General features: G+C 49.1%; 1 protein-coding gene across 1 annotated transcript in view; it reads right to left on the bottom strand.

Moving 5' to 3' along the window:
• EYA2 (EYA transcriptional coactivator and phosphatase 2) overlaps positions 1 to 18,496 on the bottom strand; it is a 257,862-nt gene that overhangs the window by 12,008 nt on the left and 227,358 nt on the right. The window contains exons 11-14 of the mRNA XM_018057968.1: positions 11,195 to 11,253; positions 5,600 to 5,760; positions 2,900 to 3,014; positions 1,544 to 1,665 (exon numbers count right to left, since the gene is read on the bottom strand). Coding sequence (XP_017913457.1) covers positions 1,544 to 1,665; positions 2,900 to 3,014; positions 5,600 to 5,760; positions 11,195 to 11,253 — 457 coding nt within the window. The remainder of the gene's footprint in view (positions 1 to 1,543; positions 1,666 to 2,899; positions 3,015 to 5,599; positions 5,761 to 11,194; positions 11,254 to 18,496) is intronic.

Genomic DNA, 18,496 nt, shown 5'->3' with positions numbered 1-18,496 from the left:
CTCTATGCTGGCGCCTGCTGAGCGCTTCACTTCTATCAGCGTTTCTCAGCCTTGGTGCTCCTGATGTTTTGGGCTGGCTAATTGCTTTGCCGCCCTGAGCACTGAAGGACATCCAGTGCCATCTCTGGTCTAGAACGTTAGTAAAGGCTCTGCTCTAAGGAAATGCTTCCAAAGTATATATTATAAATTGATTTTTTCTCCAGAAAAAAAAAAAAAAACAGGTAAAAATGTCTCATCAAAAACATCTTAACTAGATTTTGTATTATTATACATTTTTAGGTGATACACACACACACACACACAAAGCAAGACACAGTGCCCTCTACCCCTACCCCAGAAAAACCAATATTACTTGTCCTGATGACAAATGCTGCTGTTCATTTCTAGTTACTGAATTCTCTTATCTGATGAAAGCTCTGAGCCTAAGGTGTTTTATCTGTTAATAAGGGGGATTAGCAAATACGAAAGAGTTGTTGAAACAGGATAACACTAAATTGAGACACTCTTCTTGAAAGAGCATTAAAAAATCGACAGTCTTCTGTGTGGTTCAAGGTTAGGTTATTTAATGTACTACCTAAAATAAAACTGCCTCATGTACCATCCTGGGGTGGGAAATGTTTCCCTCTTCTTCCTTAGTAATAGAATTTCCCGAGTTTTACCGGGGCTTAGCGATGGGTCATTTAGCTATGGACTACATTTCCCAGATTCCCTGGCAACTAGTTGTGGCCACGTGACTAAGCTAGGCCAATAGGTGAGTAGATGTAAACCCCACCCCCAGTGTTATTTTTAGAATACTGGAGGTGTATCACCCCTTCCCCTTCCTCTTTTCTCCCTTCCCATAAGCTAGAATAACAATATAGCAGATTCTGACTTGACCATATACATGAGAATAAAATTAAAAGGGATGATGATGGGAAAAATGGGAAGAACCTGGCTTTCTGGGTGAGTATGAACAGAATCACCCCATCAGCCTGGATCACTCGCCTCTGGTCTGGTCGACATCTGAGAGAAATTAGCTTTGGCCCTAATGTAATTAGGGTCTTCCCAAAGGTGGGGCTACTGGTAAAGAACCCGCCCAGGGATCGAACCGCCTGCCAATGCAGGAGATGAAAGAGATGCGGGTTCGATCCCTGGGTCAGGAAGATCCCCTGGAGAAGGGCACGGCAACCCACTCCAGTATTCTTGCCTGGAGAATCCCACGGACAGAAGAGCCTGGCCGGCTGTGGTCCACAGGGTTGCAAAGAGTCAGACACGACTAAAGTGACTTCGCACACACACATGCACTAATGTAATTAAACCCTTGTATTTGCGAGTATTTGTTAATAGCAGCTTTGTGCTTATCTTACTAATATACTTCGGAAAACTGCAAAACTAAGCAATTTCTCTAGAAGCAGAGGTTAATCCCAGTGGGTTATGAGGGTGGCCTGGGGAATTTCGTCATGTCTCTGGACAAATACTTTAACTTCCCTGGTGTCATTAAGCCTCTCATCCCAGCAGGCAAAGTTGACCTTACCCTCCCCGCTGTAGGTCTAGGCTCCCCTACCTGTCTTGGTTGCACTGTAGATGTTCTCAATAGGAAACACAGAACCCAATCCGTACAGCAGGACTTTGGCCAGGGCGGGAATTAGTTGAGTGGTGGTGACCAGCACGTTGACACAGTTGGGCCTGAGGACAAAGAAGACTGTGGGTCAGAACTCTAGGATAGTGCAAGGAGTTTTGCAGCTGAGCCTGGAGTCGGTGGGAATGCTGGTGTGGTTTGGAGGCTCTGGCTAAGTCATCTTCAGGTGAGGGTGGATGGAGCTCCAGGATCCTCCAGCCATTCCTCTCTTTTAAGCCTCCTGACACATTACAATTGAATACAAGTATAATACTTCTATTTACAAAGCAAATGTTTATTGCAAGGGTCACTAAAATAGCTGCAGGGACCTACTGGAAATGTGCCTGAGTGGCACAGGACAAGTGTAGGAGAGCAGAGACGTGAGGCCTGGCGTAAGGACTGGAAAGCACGTGCGAGTTCTGATACCTGACATCCTCAAAACCTGCAGTTATGGATTAACCTTCCCTGTCTTTGGGGCCAAATGTGTATCAGACAAAATGCATCAGTAGGGTGGATTCAGCTCATGGGCTGCCATTTTGTAACCATATGTTGGGTCACAAGAATTCTGATGTTGGTACAGAGTAATTAGTTCTCTGCTGCAGGTGATTTTTTTTTTTTTTTAAGAGCAAGAGGCAATTTATTAGGAGGCCTAGAATGAAACTTGGAGAAGGCAATGGCACCCCACTCCAGTACTCTTGCCTGGAAAATCCCATGGATGGAGGAGCCTCGTAGGCTGCGGTCCACGGGGTTGCGAAGAGTCGGACACGACTGAGCGACTTCCCTTTCACTTTTCACTTTCATGCATTGGAGAAGGAAATGGCAACCCACTCCAGTGTTCTTGCCTGGAGAATCCCAGGGACGGGGGAGCCTGGTGGGCTGCCGTCTATGGGGTCACAGAGTCGGACACGACTGAAGTGACTTAGCAGTAGCAGCAGAATGAAACTGGACTCCCCTGACCTCACTAAGGGCCCACCAGGTAAACTGTGGCATCCTATACAATGGTTTTCACAGGGCGATGTTCTGGCTGCAGGGTGTTGTGGGCAAGAGTGGACGGGAGAAGACAGACCTACGGACAAAAGTCTTTAGCTCTGCTGGCCCCTGCTTGAGTCTCTGCAGCTATCTGCTCCTCTATGGGACAAGGTGTCCATGGTGCCTGGTACATCCCAGCTTTATCAAATGGCTGGAAATTGTGCCAGGGAGAATTTGGAGAGCTCAATTGTCCCAGTGTGGAAGTGAAGGGGCCACCAGCCTCGAATGGGAGAAAGTTCAGTGGCACAAAGAGACACGGGGGCTCCCACCTACCGGGAATTGATGAGGTTTAGTGCCTTCAGAGAGTGGGTCAGCCAGAGGTCGGTCAGAGCTTCCAGCTCGGCTCTGAGCTGCAGCCAGGTCTCTCTTTTGGGAGCTCCTATCAAGCCTGTGGACAAAACCAAAAAACATATAGTTATCATTTTAGAGATCTGGGGTAGTAGGGTGATGGAAAGGGAGTCTAGCTACTGTACTTTGAGGTTTCAAGACAGGTGACACCCAAGGTCAACTTCAATCCAGTGAGCTAAATTTTATTTTGAGATTGACTGATAGGCTCAGTGGATGGATTGATCATTCACTGCCTCCCAGATGCTGACTTATTAAGCATTTTCTCGTTACATCCTGTATCTTGCTCTTTTCCAGACACACTTACTGAAACCCTTAAGATGCTGCCGTCTGTGGTGACCCCCGGGCTGGCGGCCGCAGCCCTCACTGGGCTGGTTCTGGGATGCAGAAATAGCTGGGGGCAGGGCAGCAGGAAGGGGCTGGGCAGCGGTGTTCTGCCAGCCGCCAGCTCCTTGCCTGTTGATACATCAGATAATTTCCCGTGAGCTGATGGGAAAGCAGAACAGCCCAACAGAAGCCCTGGGCATTTCCTGCGGCTTAACTTGGATGACGACCCGAGGGCCTCTGTTGGCTGACTCGGTCCCTGTCGCCCCTACTCCAAGCACACCCGCTTCCTTCCGTCTGCGTGCAGAGATGGGTGAGCAAGCAGGGCTGACCCTGAAGCTCTGTGCTTCCCTCCTGCGGCTGACAGGCTTGGATGTGAGAGGCCATGAAGTGTGGGCAGAGGTGAAGTCACCGGCCCAGGACTGGCTCTGCCGCCTGGGCTGTGAGACTCTCTGATCGCAGTTTCCACCTTCATACAACATGAGTGATAAAAACTGATACCTGGCTTCCCTGGTGTGAAGAATCCGTCTACCTGCGTGGGAGACACAGGTTCGATCCCTGATCTGGGAAGATTCCACCTGCCACGAGGCAACTAAGCCCATGCCCCACAACTACTGAGCCTGAGCTCTAGAGCCTGGGGGGGCCGCAACTACTGAGCCTGCACTCTAGAGCTGGTGCTCTGCAAGAAGCCACTGCCACGAGAAGCCCTTGCATCACAACGCGAGAGCTGCCCCCTGCTCTCTGCAACTAGAGAAAAAGCCCATGCAGCAACGAAGACCCGGCACAGGCCAAAATAAATCAATAGAAAAATTATTTAAAAGAAAGCTGCTACATTACAGAGGTGTTGTGAAGAGCAAAAAAGCCTTCATAACAGAGCCTAGCATGGAGGAAATGCTTAATAAACATTCGCTGTTGTCAGGACCGCAGCCTCAGACAAGGCAGAAAATCTGTCCTGAAGAACTGATGCTCTACCTGCAGAAAGCAGACAGAGAAGAATCTAAGACTCTCAAACGAAACTGAAAAGAACTAGTAATAAATGCTACTGTTCACTGAGTGCCTGCTGCATTCCAGGCACAGAATCCCGCCTTTTGTATGCATCAACAACAAACCTTTCAGTCACTAGGGAAGCAGGAATATTTTTATCCCCATTGCACAGACTTAAGAAACTAAGGCTCAGAGAGTTAGAAAGTGGCAGCGCTGGGACAAGAAGTGGATTCTGTCCAGTTGGAGACCCTGAATTCTTCCTGGGACTCTATTCTTTCCAGGAATGGGGTCAAGGTGTAGATGGCAGATTCTATTATCTGCCTACTCAAATTTAATTCCCTTTACCGGCTAGTAGCTGGTTAGAGACATCGTGATAATCAAAAACATCTCCATGTGCCTCCCGGGGAAGAAGCAGCCTCAACTGTTAAGAGTCAAAGGCCTAGAGAATTCCAGAAATAGTGATCAAGGGCCCAGTCACTGGTGAAACCACCCTGCCTCCAGCCCCTTCCAGGTTTCTTGTGATAAACCAATGCTCTTCTGCCACTGAAGCTGGTGGCTTTCACGACTTGGCTGCACAGTAGAATCATGCAGGGAACTCAGTAAGTCCCAAAGCCAAGCGGCAGCCAGGCCAAGGAAAGCAGAAGGGGAAATTCCTCAGGGGGTTCCAATATGAGCCAAGCTTGCGAACCAGTGTTTCCACGAATCACCTGGGAATCTTGTTAAACACACAGATCTGACTCGGTTGCCTTGGGAGGGGCCTGGGCGTCTACATTTCCCACCGGCTCCCAGGTGATGCTCATGTGGCTGCTCCAGGGGCCACAGTCTGAGTAGTGAGGGCTGAAGCCCATGGCCCTCAAGCTTTCAACAAGCATCAGAATCACCTGGAGGGCCAGTCAAGATGCAAAGGGCCAGGCCCACCCCAGAGCTGCTGATCTGATAGGTCTGAGGTGGGGGCCAGAGAATCTGCATTTCCAAGGAGCCTCCCGGTGACCCTGATGCTGCTGGTCCGAGGACCAGAGGTGGAGAACCGCAGCGGGGCCGGAGGCGTGATCATGCACGGGCAGGACCCGTCATCTCTTCCCCAGACCCAAAGTGGGGGTGACGAGGTCCTAGTGCTCTCCAGAGGCCGCCACGAGGGCTGCCCCGGGTGAGCTAGGGTCTGCGGGCCTCTTGGAGCCTGGCGCCGCACAGGTGGGGAGTGAGTGACAGCGTCCACTCTCGATGAGTTCCCTTTGGTCCGGGGGTGCGCCCCGGGCCCAGGCAGGCAGACCCTCTGAGCGCCGTGGGCGCCCCCCCCCCCCCCGCCCCCGGCCCGCTCACCGCCGACGTTGTTCTTGTAGGTGTTGTACATCTCCTTCACCCGCCGGTAGCGGAAGGCCAGCTTCCTCATCCAGTCCACGCCGCCGTGCACGCCCGAGCCCAGGCACAGGTTGGCTCCCGGGGCCGAACTGTGGAAGCCGTCGGCGGAGAAGTTGTAGGTGCTGGGGAGGCGGCAGAGGGAGAAGAGACAGCGTTACTGTGGGGAGGTGGGAGCTTCTCACCAGGAGACCCGTGGGTGGGCTTAGGTCTGGCTGTGTCCCTGAACGTGCGAGGATGCTCTGAGTATCTGTGTTCTGGGAGAAGCAGCATCAGGGCTTTCATTAACTTCCCAAACAACGGTGGCATCCTGAGCTCGTGCCAAGTTGGCATCCATTCTCTTTCCTTCTGGTATCAAAGAACATCTGTCTTTTTTTTTGAGGGGCAGTCACTCTGTTCCCTGCATGCAGTGGCCAAGCCAAGGAAAGCACTTTGATCCCCAAATCTGCCCTGCCTCACATGCCTCGAAAGGCCTGGCGGCTAACCCTTTCTTCCTCTGCTGTGAGCGTCTCTGTATCTTTCCATAGGCATTCCCCATGCTAATTTTATCTTTTAAACTAGGCAGAGTCAGACGTCTCTGGTGGTCCAGTGGTTGGGAATCCACTTGCCAGTGCGGGGGACACAGGTTCAATCCCTGGTTCCAGAAGATCCCATGTGCTATAGAGCAGATAAGCCCCCCAGGCCACAGCTACTGAGCCCGCAGTCTAGACCCTGTGCTCCGCAACAGGAGAAGCCACCTCAACGAGAAGCCTGCGCTCTGTGAGGAGGACGAGCCCCTGCTTGCCCCAACTGGAGAAAGCCTGTGCACAACGCTGAAGCCAAAAATGAAAAAAACAGGCAGAGTCGACTGCTGGTACTTTGCAGACAGAACCCTCCGTCAGCACGAATAATGCCCTGGGGATGTGTCAGAGCATCACAGGAAGTTAATGACAGGAGTGGCAGCTGGGAACCAGAAGGGGGAATTGTGGGCGATTCATCACCTACAGCAGCTAGAGCGTGGGAAGGAAAACCCCAGCTTTCACGGAACATCATTTTCTTTCCCTCCACTGGAAGCCTGGTGCAGGTCTGCAAAATCACGGGACGTCACAAGGCAATGTGCAGACCAAAAACTTCCAAAGTGAAGGTCTCTTCAGAGAGAAAAAGCCTGGGTGTGGGGTGGGAGCAGTTCAGCGTGGTACCAGGGCCTCTCAATGGCGGGGGTGGGGGGTGGGGGGTGGCTGGCTGACGTTTATCTCTTCCTATTATTTTGTTGTTTCTGGATTGTCTGTGATGGGTTTGAGGGTGGAGATATGATGCACTAGGAGTGAAACAACACTGGGGAATTGTACCTTAGGTATCCCCAGTTCAACACAAGTGCTGCGACAGAGAAAAGGGAATTTGGAAATGGGAAGTGCTGGGTCATTCTCTCCTGTGCGTGGGGCTCAGCCTGAATATCGAACTGGTGTCAACAAAACCCGTGCAGGATCCACAGAGATGCTTTGCTGATGCCTCAAATTTGAAAGCTAATTTCACCACTGGGGCAGGCGGCCCAGGAGGACACTGACTGGGGTCCTCAACGGGAAAGGGCTCAGCTGCAGATGCTGGGATTCTCTCCAGAGGAGGCCGGATGGACAATCCCAGAGATACCAACAGGCTGACAGAAGCTGTTCTTCAGACAAATTCTTGCCCATATGGCCATAAACACACACACATTCACCTGGGTCATTTTTCACAGACATTTGTGAGTGTGTACAAGATTGGAAGCAAGTAAGTCACAATATCAGCAAATGGTGAGTTGGAGATGGTAGATTCGAATGGGGTGATCACAGTCTCTGCTCTGCTCTTTACTGAATTACTCAGATTTAAAAAGATGAGGAATTCCCTGGTGGCCCAGTGGTTAGGATTCCATGCTTTCATTGCTGAGGGTATGGGTTCAATCCCTGGTCAGGGAACTAAGATCTCCTAAGCTGTGTAGCATGACCAAAAAAACAAAAACAAAAATACAGATTGTGTGTAATTAACTTATTCGAGCACTAGCTTGATAATGTGGTATTTAATATAGAAACTTCTGAGATATTGAGAAGATTACTAAAAAAATGTTTTCTGCATGGAGATAAGATGTGGCAGTTCTAACAACTTGTTTGCATGACTCTGGTCCCAGATCTGACACCTGCGTCTCCCAGAGGCTCTCAGGTTAACCTGCCTACCCTGCTCTGTGTAGCACAGACTCTCCTCCCCACCATCCCTGAACCGCAAGGGAGGCTCCCCAGCGGGTCTGGTGCAGTGGATGCTGGCCCCAGAAGTTCTGCACAAGCTGGGACCAGCTCCCCTGAGGGCTGGAAGGGGAAATTATGCAGTCCTTCCTCTTTCCCAGAAAGATGCCGCTGGGTTTGTTACACAGAGGTGTTGCTGTCGCTTTTTTCTCAGACCCTCCCTTGGGCGGCGGTGATCAGGGGCGAAAGAGAAATAAAATACACCCAACTAGTAAAAGGGAGCAGACAACATCTAATCAAAGGGACAGAGAGCCATTTAGTAAGGATTACTCACTGTGCTGGGCACTTTGCGAGCACATTCTTAACCTGAGGAGAAAGGGGCTATGTGACTTTATCCCATCAGGGCTCCTCTTTTGTAGAACTGACACTTTTTCTTTTTCCACCTGAGAATTTTGCTTTATTGGGTGTCTGGATAAATACAAGGTTACTTCTTATCTGAGTGACCACCACCAAGTCTAATGTTAAATGGAAATCATTACATAGCTTGTTGTATATAAGGTCTCTTACTCTGGATTAAAAAAATTTTTTAACTCATTAGTTTTATCAAGTAAAGGAAATTTTATAAGAGTTTTTCAATTGACACAGTGAGGGAAAATATTTTGGATATTTCACAATATTTTATAAAAAAAATATTGACACTTTTTCCTGAAATTTAAATTTCACATTTTGGAGTAGTATTTAAAACCACTGATATGAATAGCCTGATGAGTGATATTCAACTATAGTTGTTTTTACATATGTTGGGAAAATATGTATTTTTTATGAAAGTCAGCAGATTTGATAAATTACAATACAAAGACCATGTCCCTAGGAAGACAAATTATAAGAGGGAATGTTCATAAGGTTTGAAATACAAATGTTGTTACTAAGGAGAATCATATGCCCCAAGAGCCAACGCTTTAAATTGCCACATGCTCCGTCCTCTCTGCTGTCAAGGTTCTCATCTTGTTAGAGAATTTTGTTTTTTCATTTAATTTCTATCAACTTCTTTTCCTTTTTTTTTTTTTAAAGAGTCTGTGGAAGAACAGCTTCAGACCACTTCCCATCCAGTGGTCTGAGCACCACAGTCTCCAATGAGGAGCCGCTGGGCAGGCACAGAGTGCGTCTGTGTGACTTTAGACCCATCTGTGACCTTGGTTGAGTGGCAGTGAACTTGGGTGCTGGGGCATCCATGCACCCTAACATTCCTCCTTTTCAAAAGCGGCTTGTTCTTCTTTTTCAAACTCTTCTGGATCCCTGGAGAAGCAGAGCTCCGGCACGACCTCCTGGGTACTCATGGGAGATGGTGCCGCGCATGTGCAGGGCTTCCCGGACCAGTATCCACCGCATCAGACCCGCTGGCGAAGCTCCCTTGGTATTGCAGGGACGGCTCAGAGGAGAGTCTGTGCTACACAGAGCAGCGGTGGGCGGGTTAACCCGAGAGTCTCCGGGAGAGACAGGTGTCAGCTCTGGGATCGGTAGCCACCAGCATCTCCTCCCTGGGTAGTGCAGAAAGGCTGGAGGATTTATTCTTGAAAAACGCTGACTCGAAACTCAGAGGACACCCTGGGGAGATGGCTGGATGTTCTGCCAAGAGGCGGAGAGCAGGGCAGGGTGTCCATGAATCCTTCCTCCACCACTTACCAGCTGTGTCAGGCCGAGCAAGTTACTTAACCTCTCTGTACCTCCTGTTCCCCAGTGTAAAATGAGGATGATAAGAGCCACTTTTTCCTAATTGCTGTGAGGGTGCAAAGAGGTAAGCCACGCAAAGCATCTGGAACAGGGCATGGTGCAAGATACCGACGGTACCACTGTTGCTTTTTACGGTGCTTTTCTTTTTTTTAATTAATTATATTTTGGCCACCACGTAGGGTCTTAGTTCCCCGACCAGGGATCAAACCTGTGACCCCTGCCTTGGAAGCAGAGAGTCTTAACCATTGGTCCACCAGGGCAGTCTCAGTTTTTACTATTAACTGAGAAAAAAAAGGGGAGGGGCATTTGATGCCTAGCACACAGTAGGTCCTTAACAGATATTTCCTGAATGAACACATGGGGAATTTGGCTCCTAGGGACAAAAAACATCCTTGGATTGTGGATTCTTGAAGTGAGGTACCAACAGCTCAGCTCAAGTTAGGGTTCAGAGGGGCACTGCTTTCGATTCAAGCCAGCCACTACAGCAAAAAGGATAAAAATGGAACACTGGTCGCTTATTGCTTTGAAAGGGAGAGTGGTTCCCAGGGATGACTTCATGGAAAGGATACAATTAGCCCTGATCTGGGATTTATTTACTCCATAAATTGAGCAGTCCTGGCGGGCCCTGGAGCCTGGCTGGTCCTGGCCAGGCCTGACTGCAGAGGATTTTCTGAATGGCTAATTAAAGCAAAGCAGGCGATGCCCACCGATCACTTCTAATTGAGCTGGGCTTTGAAAAGACTTGCAGGGCTCAGTAACAGACACTTTGATTTCTTTTTTTGGAGTAAGTTGGAAGACACACCTCAGAAGCCAATGCTAAGTGAAATTACCACAAACGGCCCACAAGCCAATTGTTTTGGTCTCACAATACTTTTGATGGGCCGAGAGGTGCTGAATAGTGATCATTTTGATAAGCACAGATTAACAAGGGTTCCGTTTTTATAATGGGCAGGCTTGGAACATTCCTCAGCCACATTCTTCAGAAAGCTGTTCTCATTTTGAGCAGTTGGGGACCTTATTTCTGGAATTCATGTCCTAGGAGTGATTTTCCTAGAAAACCAACATGCCATTTATTAATTCAAGAAATATTTTTGAGTATTGACTGTTGATCTTGTATCAAATAATATATACATATGTTAATGAGTGCAGTCAGTCCTTGGGAAAAGGTGTACTAAACTCTCGATGGTAGTGATTCTGGGAGGCAAGCTTAGAAGTGGTGTATAACAGTTTTTACAATATGCATGCATTTATTCTGTTTTTATAATATTTTAATGCTCTATTTTTTGCCATGCACGTGCAGCTTGCAGGATCTTAGTTCCCTGACCAGGGACTGAACCCGTGCCCCCATGCATGCATTACTTTAGTAAGCAGGGGGAAAAAAGACCCACAAAGAGATCAGCAGAAGCAGAGTTACAGGGAATTTATGGAAAGCTCAGCCGCAGTAATTGGAGATGATGCGGAAGAAGCTGCAGGGTCGGGGGCACGATTGTGCTTTTTGAGTTCAGAGAAATAAGTCCCAGTTATGGTGGTGGCAGGCACACCCTGGCCCTGATAACCAGCCTCCTCTCTGTGTCCCAGTGATAGGTGAGCTTGATTCGTAATCAGAAGGGGCATTTTTGACTCCCTGAATTCCTACCTTAAATCTTGCCCATTGTCATCAGATGAGACATCGTCCACGTGGATCTGGTCACAATCCTATGGAGAATTTGGCAAGAAGAGAAAAAGGGAGATATGTGACTGGTGAAGCTGATGCAGCCTTTGAGAGCTGATTTCATAAGCTGGAGGATGAAGGAGCATTGGACTGGGAGTCAGGAGTCCTGAGTTCTAGTCCAGACTTTGCTACTAAATGTTGGGTAACCTTGGGTAAGTCTCATCCTCTTCTGCCTTTGGTTTCCTTATGAAGGAGCTGCTTGGCTATAAGGGGTGGTGATGACTCTCTAATTTATCATGCACACCCTGACAGTTTTGCAGTGTAAAGGGGCCTGCTATTAGTAATATACTGGGAGGACGGGCACAAAATAGGACCAATCCAATCTCCCTCTGTTCCCAGGTACACTACGACCTATGGTCGCCATGGCCATACAGTGGAAGCCTTTGCTTTGTTCAAGGTGCTTCCTCTGTGTGGAGGGCTCACTGCTTTCATCCGCTTAGTGAACCTTGCATCCTTCAAGCATTAGCTTCGGGAGATACCCCCTGCCCAAGTTCCCCTCTGTGTCCCACCATCTGTGACCATCATTTATTGAGCACTTACTATGTGCCAGGCATATGGTTTGGGCTTCCCTGGTGGCTCAGAGGGTAAAGCGTCTGTCTGTCTGCAATGCAGGAGACCTGGGTTTGATCCTGGGTGGGGAAGATCCCCTGGAGAAGGAATGACAGCCCATTCCAGTGCTCTTGCCTGGAAAATTCCACAGACTGAGGAGCCTGGTAGGCTACAGTCCACGGGTCGCAAAGAGTCACACACGACTTAGCAGCTTCACTTCTACTGTGTGCCAGGTTACCCTTTCAAGCGCTGGCCATTCAACGGATTCCAGTAACAAGCTGCCGGCCACCACTCATGTTCTCTTTACAGAACTACCTTAACACATGGCAGTTAAGACAGAGAGGAGGGGAGGACATTGGTGGGCACGTGACCCAGGTTCAGCCAATCAGAGAGACCCAGGGTCCTCTGGCCACAGTGATTGCTTCAGAGATGAGGGTGTGGTCTCAGATGGACCAATGAGAACCAGTCCTGGGACTTTTGAAAAAGAGGAGCTCTCCTTTCCCTGGGGCTGCTGGATGGTGGGGTTAAGCCTGGGGCTGTTAGAGGAAAGCAGGTCTGGGAGCTAGAGAGACGGATGAGGTCCGATCACATGACTCGCTCTATCCCTCCGCAACTGAGAGGAGGCCACCCTGACCCCTATAATAGGCTGAACCACAGCCCCCCAAAGATGTGTTATGTCCTAATCCCAGAAACCTTACAGGGCAAAAGGAACTCTGTAGATGTGATTAAGTTAACTATCTCGAGATGGGGAGAGTATGCTGGTTGGATCCTGAATGTAATTACAAGGGTCCTTGCAAGTAAGAGGCAGAGGGGTATTATTTGATGACAGAGATGAGAACTGGAGTGAGGTGCATTGAAGGTGGAGAAAGAGGCCACAAGCCAAGAAATACAGGTAGCTGCCAGGAGTCGAAAAAGGCAAAGAAACAGTTTCTCCCCTTAAAGCCTCCAGAAGAAACCAGCTCTACCGACATCTTCGGCCCAGTGAAATTGATTTTGGACGTTTGACCTCTAGAGTGGTGTTGTTTTAAGCCACTAAGTGTGTGGTAATTTGTACAGCAGTCACAGGAAAGGAATACACGGACGTTTCTGTTTAAGGGGGTGGAGAGGGGTTTCCTGCAGTTGGCAACCAAGAGGCAAGAGTGACACCAGTGCCCCCAAGGAAGTCACATGCAAGTCCCACCAACCCTGTGAAGAGCTCCACCTCCACCATAAAGTACATTCAGGTGAAAGATCTGTAAGGCAAAAATCGCGAGTGCGCTGTGCATGCCACCTTGGTACTGATTAGAGCTCAGGCTCTGGAATCTGATCGCCTGGGTTTGGATCCTGGATCCAACCACTGCCTAGCTGTGTGACCTTGAGCAAATGACACAACCATCCTGAACCACAGAGGTCAGACTGGCAAATGGAGATAACAACAGAACCTGCTTACATGGTTGATGAGAGAAAAAACGCCTGGTGCTACATAAATATTAGCTTTGATTACTGTGTTAAGACATGTAAACATCCACGTTTTGGGTTTTGCAAGACAATTTCAGGGAGTAGAGACCTCCTAGTAAAGACTGTTAGAGAGAGAAGACACACGTGGAACTCTGAGCTTGACCTCGGAGAAAAAAAACTGGTTGTTACATCCCTGGACTCCTCACAGGAGGAGACACGCTGGGGGAAAAAAAATGGTGCTATCAACATTTTGAGCAGATTTCTTTTTACACAAGGAGGAGGCTGGAATTCATCTTTGAGGACAGGAGCTTTGCTGGGGGATAATGGAAACACCTTCCCATCACTTGTGAGAGATATACAGCGGGAACCTGGTTGTCATGGAGATACAGGGGGCAGGGTGGAGACAGTCACACCTGGGGAAGCCTGGGCGGCTTTGTGGGGATCGAGGTCGGAACCTAGAAGGAGTGGTGTGGCGCTGACCCCTCCCTGGCCTCCTCAAGGGGCTGTGGACGGGAAGGGGGTTTGCTGAAGCCTTTGGCTTGGAAAGAGGTTTGTGCCCAGAGTCCCTGGCCTGCTTTGCCCACAGTTCTGTGGCAGTGCTAAAGTAGGACTTGGGGTCCCGTGGTATGGGACCTGGTGTGTTTCAGGTCCCTGGCAGGGGGCTGGTGTGCTCCGACATGCCTGGATGGGAGCAACAGCAGGGACGTCCACCCAGGGGCTTCCTTGGGGTCAGCCCTGGGCAGAGGGCAGCCAGACCAGAGGGCAAGTGACATGGCGGACGCTCAGCGGTGACCCCGACTGAGAGACTCTCTGGGTAGTAGTGGAAAAAAAAACCTGGGAGGCACTGAATGACCACTCTTTGAGCTAGCAAACATCTGGCTGACACCTACGCCATTTCTACTTATGATTCCACATGGCCTTTCTTTCCAGGCACTCAGGATTCTAATCTCTTGGTGGTATAATTGATCCCCGTCCCTGAGACGGCATGTTCTTTCCTAAAGAGTGGTGATGGCATACCTCCGACTGAAAAGGTTCGATAATCATGTTATCTAATACAGTAGCAATCAGCCACACGTGGTTCTTTATAGTTAGTCAATTAGAATTAAATAGAGGAATTCCCTGGTAGTCCAGTGATTTAGCATCTGCCTGCCAATGGAGGAGACAAGGGTTCGATCCCTGCTCCAGGAAGATCCCACATGCCACAGGGCAACTAAGCCCGTGTGCCACAACTACTGAGCCCACGCACCCTGGAGCCCAGGCTTCGCAATAAGAGAGGCCACTGCAGTGAGATGCCCACGCGCTGCAGCTAGAGAAGCCGCGTGTGCAGCAGTGAAGACCCAGTGCGGCCCAAGATAAATAAATTTAAAAACTCAGTGGAAAATTCAGTTCCTTGGGTCTATTTCATGGGCTCCATAGCCAAATGGAGCCAATGGCTACCATACTGGATGGTGTATTTCCATCACTGCAGAAAGTTTCACTGGACAGCACAGCTCTGGAGGGACAGAGGAACAGGGTGGACAATTTCACTGCTGTGTTGATAGGTTCAGTTAGGGAAGAGCTTGCAAGCTGGCCAGGAGAGGTATCTCATCTAGCCCAAACTGTCTTAAAACAGTAAAACAATTTTTGGAACAACAGCCGTCTCTGTCCCTGCCTCTCTCCCTCCCTTCTCTCTCCCTTCTTCTCCCTCTTTCTCCGTCTCTCCAGATTTTCTGCTACTTTGAGAATTTACATGCTCTGGCAAGGGAGGGCTTGCATGCCTCTGTCCTGACCATCCACAGCCTCAAGCTCCATCTCCACTCCTCCACAGCCTCTGCTGGGTTTTCCTCACTTTACCTCACCTGGGTCCCTGTTGGGCATCCTCGTTTCAGACCCCTGATCCAGAGCAACGTCATTTAGACAGAAGGATCCTAGGGCCCGCCATCCTAATAGGTTAACGAAGACTGTATTGAAAAGCCAGTGCTGACTTCCGAGACCCAGGCACTGAGGAGAAATTAATAGCAGATTTCCCCCAGTCCGTTGCTTTGCCTGAAATTAGAAAAACACCGCCCAGTGGCCCCCGGTCCTTCCCTCAGGCTTGAAAGCTGCTCCGGGGGGTCACCCAGGCTCTCGGGCCCCCGGGCAGGGTTCCCTGCACTTTCCCTGACGTCAGGGGAAAGGCATGCGGGAAGGCTCTGGTTTTCTCATCTGCCAGGGGATTGTTGGGGGCGCTAAAGTGTGACAACAGTAGCGATCACATTTCGGGCTTAATAAAATACCATGACGCTCAGCTAGACGCTACCTCATACTCCGCCAGCTGACCTGGATCGAGTTACCTGCTGAGCCGGCACCGAGGGGAGCGGGACAGGGTGGAGGATGTGAGGATGGGCTGGGTCCCGGGGGCGAGGACCCCCGGCTCCTCAACTGGGCTGGGTCCTTGGGGTAAGGACCCCTGGCTCCTCAACTGGGCTCACGCTGAGGATGCCAGCTCCTCACTGCCCAGGGTGCCTCTGGCCTCTCTGGACTCAAAGTGTGACTATAATTTGGGGGGGAGGATCTGAGCAGGAACACCCTTCCAAGACAGAGTGGTGGGTTCCTGTGGCCTTGACATTGGTGAGGCGCAGTGGTGCTGAGGAACTGACGGTTTCTGACCCAGAGAAACACACACAGAGAGTCCTGCACAAGGAGGCCGGTCACCCCGGTGAGAAGCTGCAGTCACCTGCAGTTCCCTCATCTGGGTCACGGTGGAATGAACTGTGGTATATCCATTCAGGACACTCCTACCCGGCTGCTCAGAAGGAAGACGGAGATTGTTAGGGTAGCACAAAGACGTCCTGCAGGGCCAAAAGCGGCAGACTAGAGATGGAGACAGCCAGTACCCCCGGGGTCTACACTGATGAAAAACCACGGGGTTGCAAAGAGTCGGACATGACTGAGTGACTGAACAGAACTGAAAAACAAAATTCTGCGCTTGTGCCATTCTGTCCGGCCACCTGTTGTATAAATAAAGTTTTATTGGAACACTGCCATGTTCATTCATTTACTTCGGGTCTGTAGCTGATTTTGCCCTGCAACAGAAGTGAGTAGTTGAGAGAGAGACAGTCTGACCCCGAAACTCTTAAAATATTTACTCTCTGGCTCCTGACAGAAGAAGATGGTGGACCTCTGACTCAGACTATTACAATCACCTCTTCATTTCTACCCTCCATCTTTCCAGCCTAGTTTTCATCAGCAGCCAGAGGGATCCTGCTAAACCCTAAGACAGATCCTGGCCCTCCCCTGCTCAAAACCCCACAATGGCTCCCACCTCCCTCCGAGTCCTCACCATGACTCAGGTCCCACTTGTCTGCACACCCTGCCACTCATCACTGGATTCCACCCCCCATCTCCCAACACACTGCAGACATAGCCTCTGCTAGTCCTTCAACAACCCTCATCCTCTTGCCCCAGGGCCTTTGCACTTGCTGTGCCTTCTGTTCTGAATGCTTCCCCCTCTCTCTGTCCAACTATCTAAAACCTGCAAAGGTTTGTTAATGACACTGCCTTTGTAAAAACTGCCCCAATTCTCCCCCATTTCAGGACAAATGTTTCTCTGTTTCTGCAATTTGTGGGGCCTGTAGGATGAATCTAGGCCTGATACACTGGCTGATTTATTTTATCTACTGAACTGGGAAATTGTAAAGTAGTGTCCTTTTTTTTTTAACTGGTTTTTGCAAGGTCAGAGAGTACAGCACAGACTCTGGGATCTGGGTCAAATTCTGACTCTGCTACTTACTAACAGAATGAACTTGGACAAGGTATTGAATCTTTTTGACTCTCAGCCTCTTTGTAATTGAGCTGCAGAATGGTACTTCCCACATAGAGTTTTGTAAGGACTGAATGAATCAATACAGATAGAGCACTTTGAAAAGTCCCTCGACTGTAGAAAATACCACATACACGTTTGTCTTGATTATTGCTAGTATTACTATTGTGAATTCCATAGCTTCAAACTGAATTGAGTTCACCACTGCAAGAGATTCATGGATGGTCAGTTCTGCTGATGAAACAATTTAGAAGCAAAGCAGAACCCTGCAGTCTTCAGTCCTAATCCCATGGACACATCAGGATGCTACACATTAATACATCTCAGGGAATGTGGCAGAAGAGAACAGGGGTAGACACATTCAGTTTCATGTGGCCTCGACTTTGTAGTTGGCCTACAAAAGCCCAACCCTGGGTTCAAGTACCAGCTCTGCCATTTCCTAGGTGTGTGACCTTGGGCAAGTTACTGGATGAGTCTTCAGTTTTTGTTTTTTTTTTACAATAAACTTTAAAATTTAAAATAGTTTTAGATTTACAGAAAAGTTATGACTATAGTATAGGGCATTCCCATATACCACCACATGCCCAGTTTCCCTTATTGTTAACATCTTATATTCAAACAGCTTGTCACAACTAATAAATATCACTAAATTATTATTAGCTACTGTCTATTTTTAATTCCGTTTTTCCACTACTGTTCTTTTTCCCTTCCAGGATCCCATCTGGGGTACCACGTTATATTTTTTTGTCTTGTCTCTTTAGGTTCTTTTGGACTGTGATAGTTTCTCAGACTTTCCCTGGTTTTGGTGACAGTTTAAAGGAATGCTGGTCAGGTATTTTGCAGAATGTCTCTCAACTGGGATTTCTCTGATGTTTTTCTCGTGGTTAGACCGGGGCTAGGGGTTTTGGGGAGGAAGATCACAGAGGTAAAAGTGCCGTTCCCAACACGTCCCATCAAGCGTATGCTGTCAACATGATGTAACACTGGTGATTCTGACCTTGGTTGCCTGGCTCAGCCAGTGTTCCTCAGGTCTCTGCACTGTAAAGCTGTCCCTTCTCCCCCACTTATTTATTTATTCAATCATTTATCTGTGTCAGGATGGACTCACGGGTACTTACTTTACACTTAGGGTTGTGTGTGTGCTTAGTTGCTCAGTCACGTCTGACTCTTTGTGACCCCATGGACTGTGGCCTGCCAGGCTCCTCTGTCCATGGAACTTTTCAGGCAAGCATACTGGAGCGGGTTGCCATTTCCTACCCCAGGGGATCTTCCTAACTGAGGGATCGAACCCATATCTCTTGTATCTCCTGTATCGGCAGGCAGATTCTTTACCACTGTGCCACCTGGAAGCCCATACTTAGGGTTAGGTGCTATGTTATTTGTTTTAGTACTCAAATTGTTCTAGCTCGAACCATTGGGAACTCTTTCTGGTCAGCTCTTGTATCCCTGTGACATACCCC

The sequence above is a fragment of the Capra hircus genome, chromosome 13 (assembly GCF_001704415.2).
Source record: "Capra hircus breed San Clemente chromosome 13, ASM170441v1, whole genome shotgun sequence".
Lineage (NCBI taxonomy): Eukaryota > Metazoa > Chordata > Mammalia > Artiodactyla > Bovidae > Capra > Capra hircus.
This window is presented reverse-complemented; position numbering and strand designations above follow the sequence as displayed.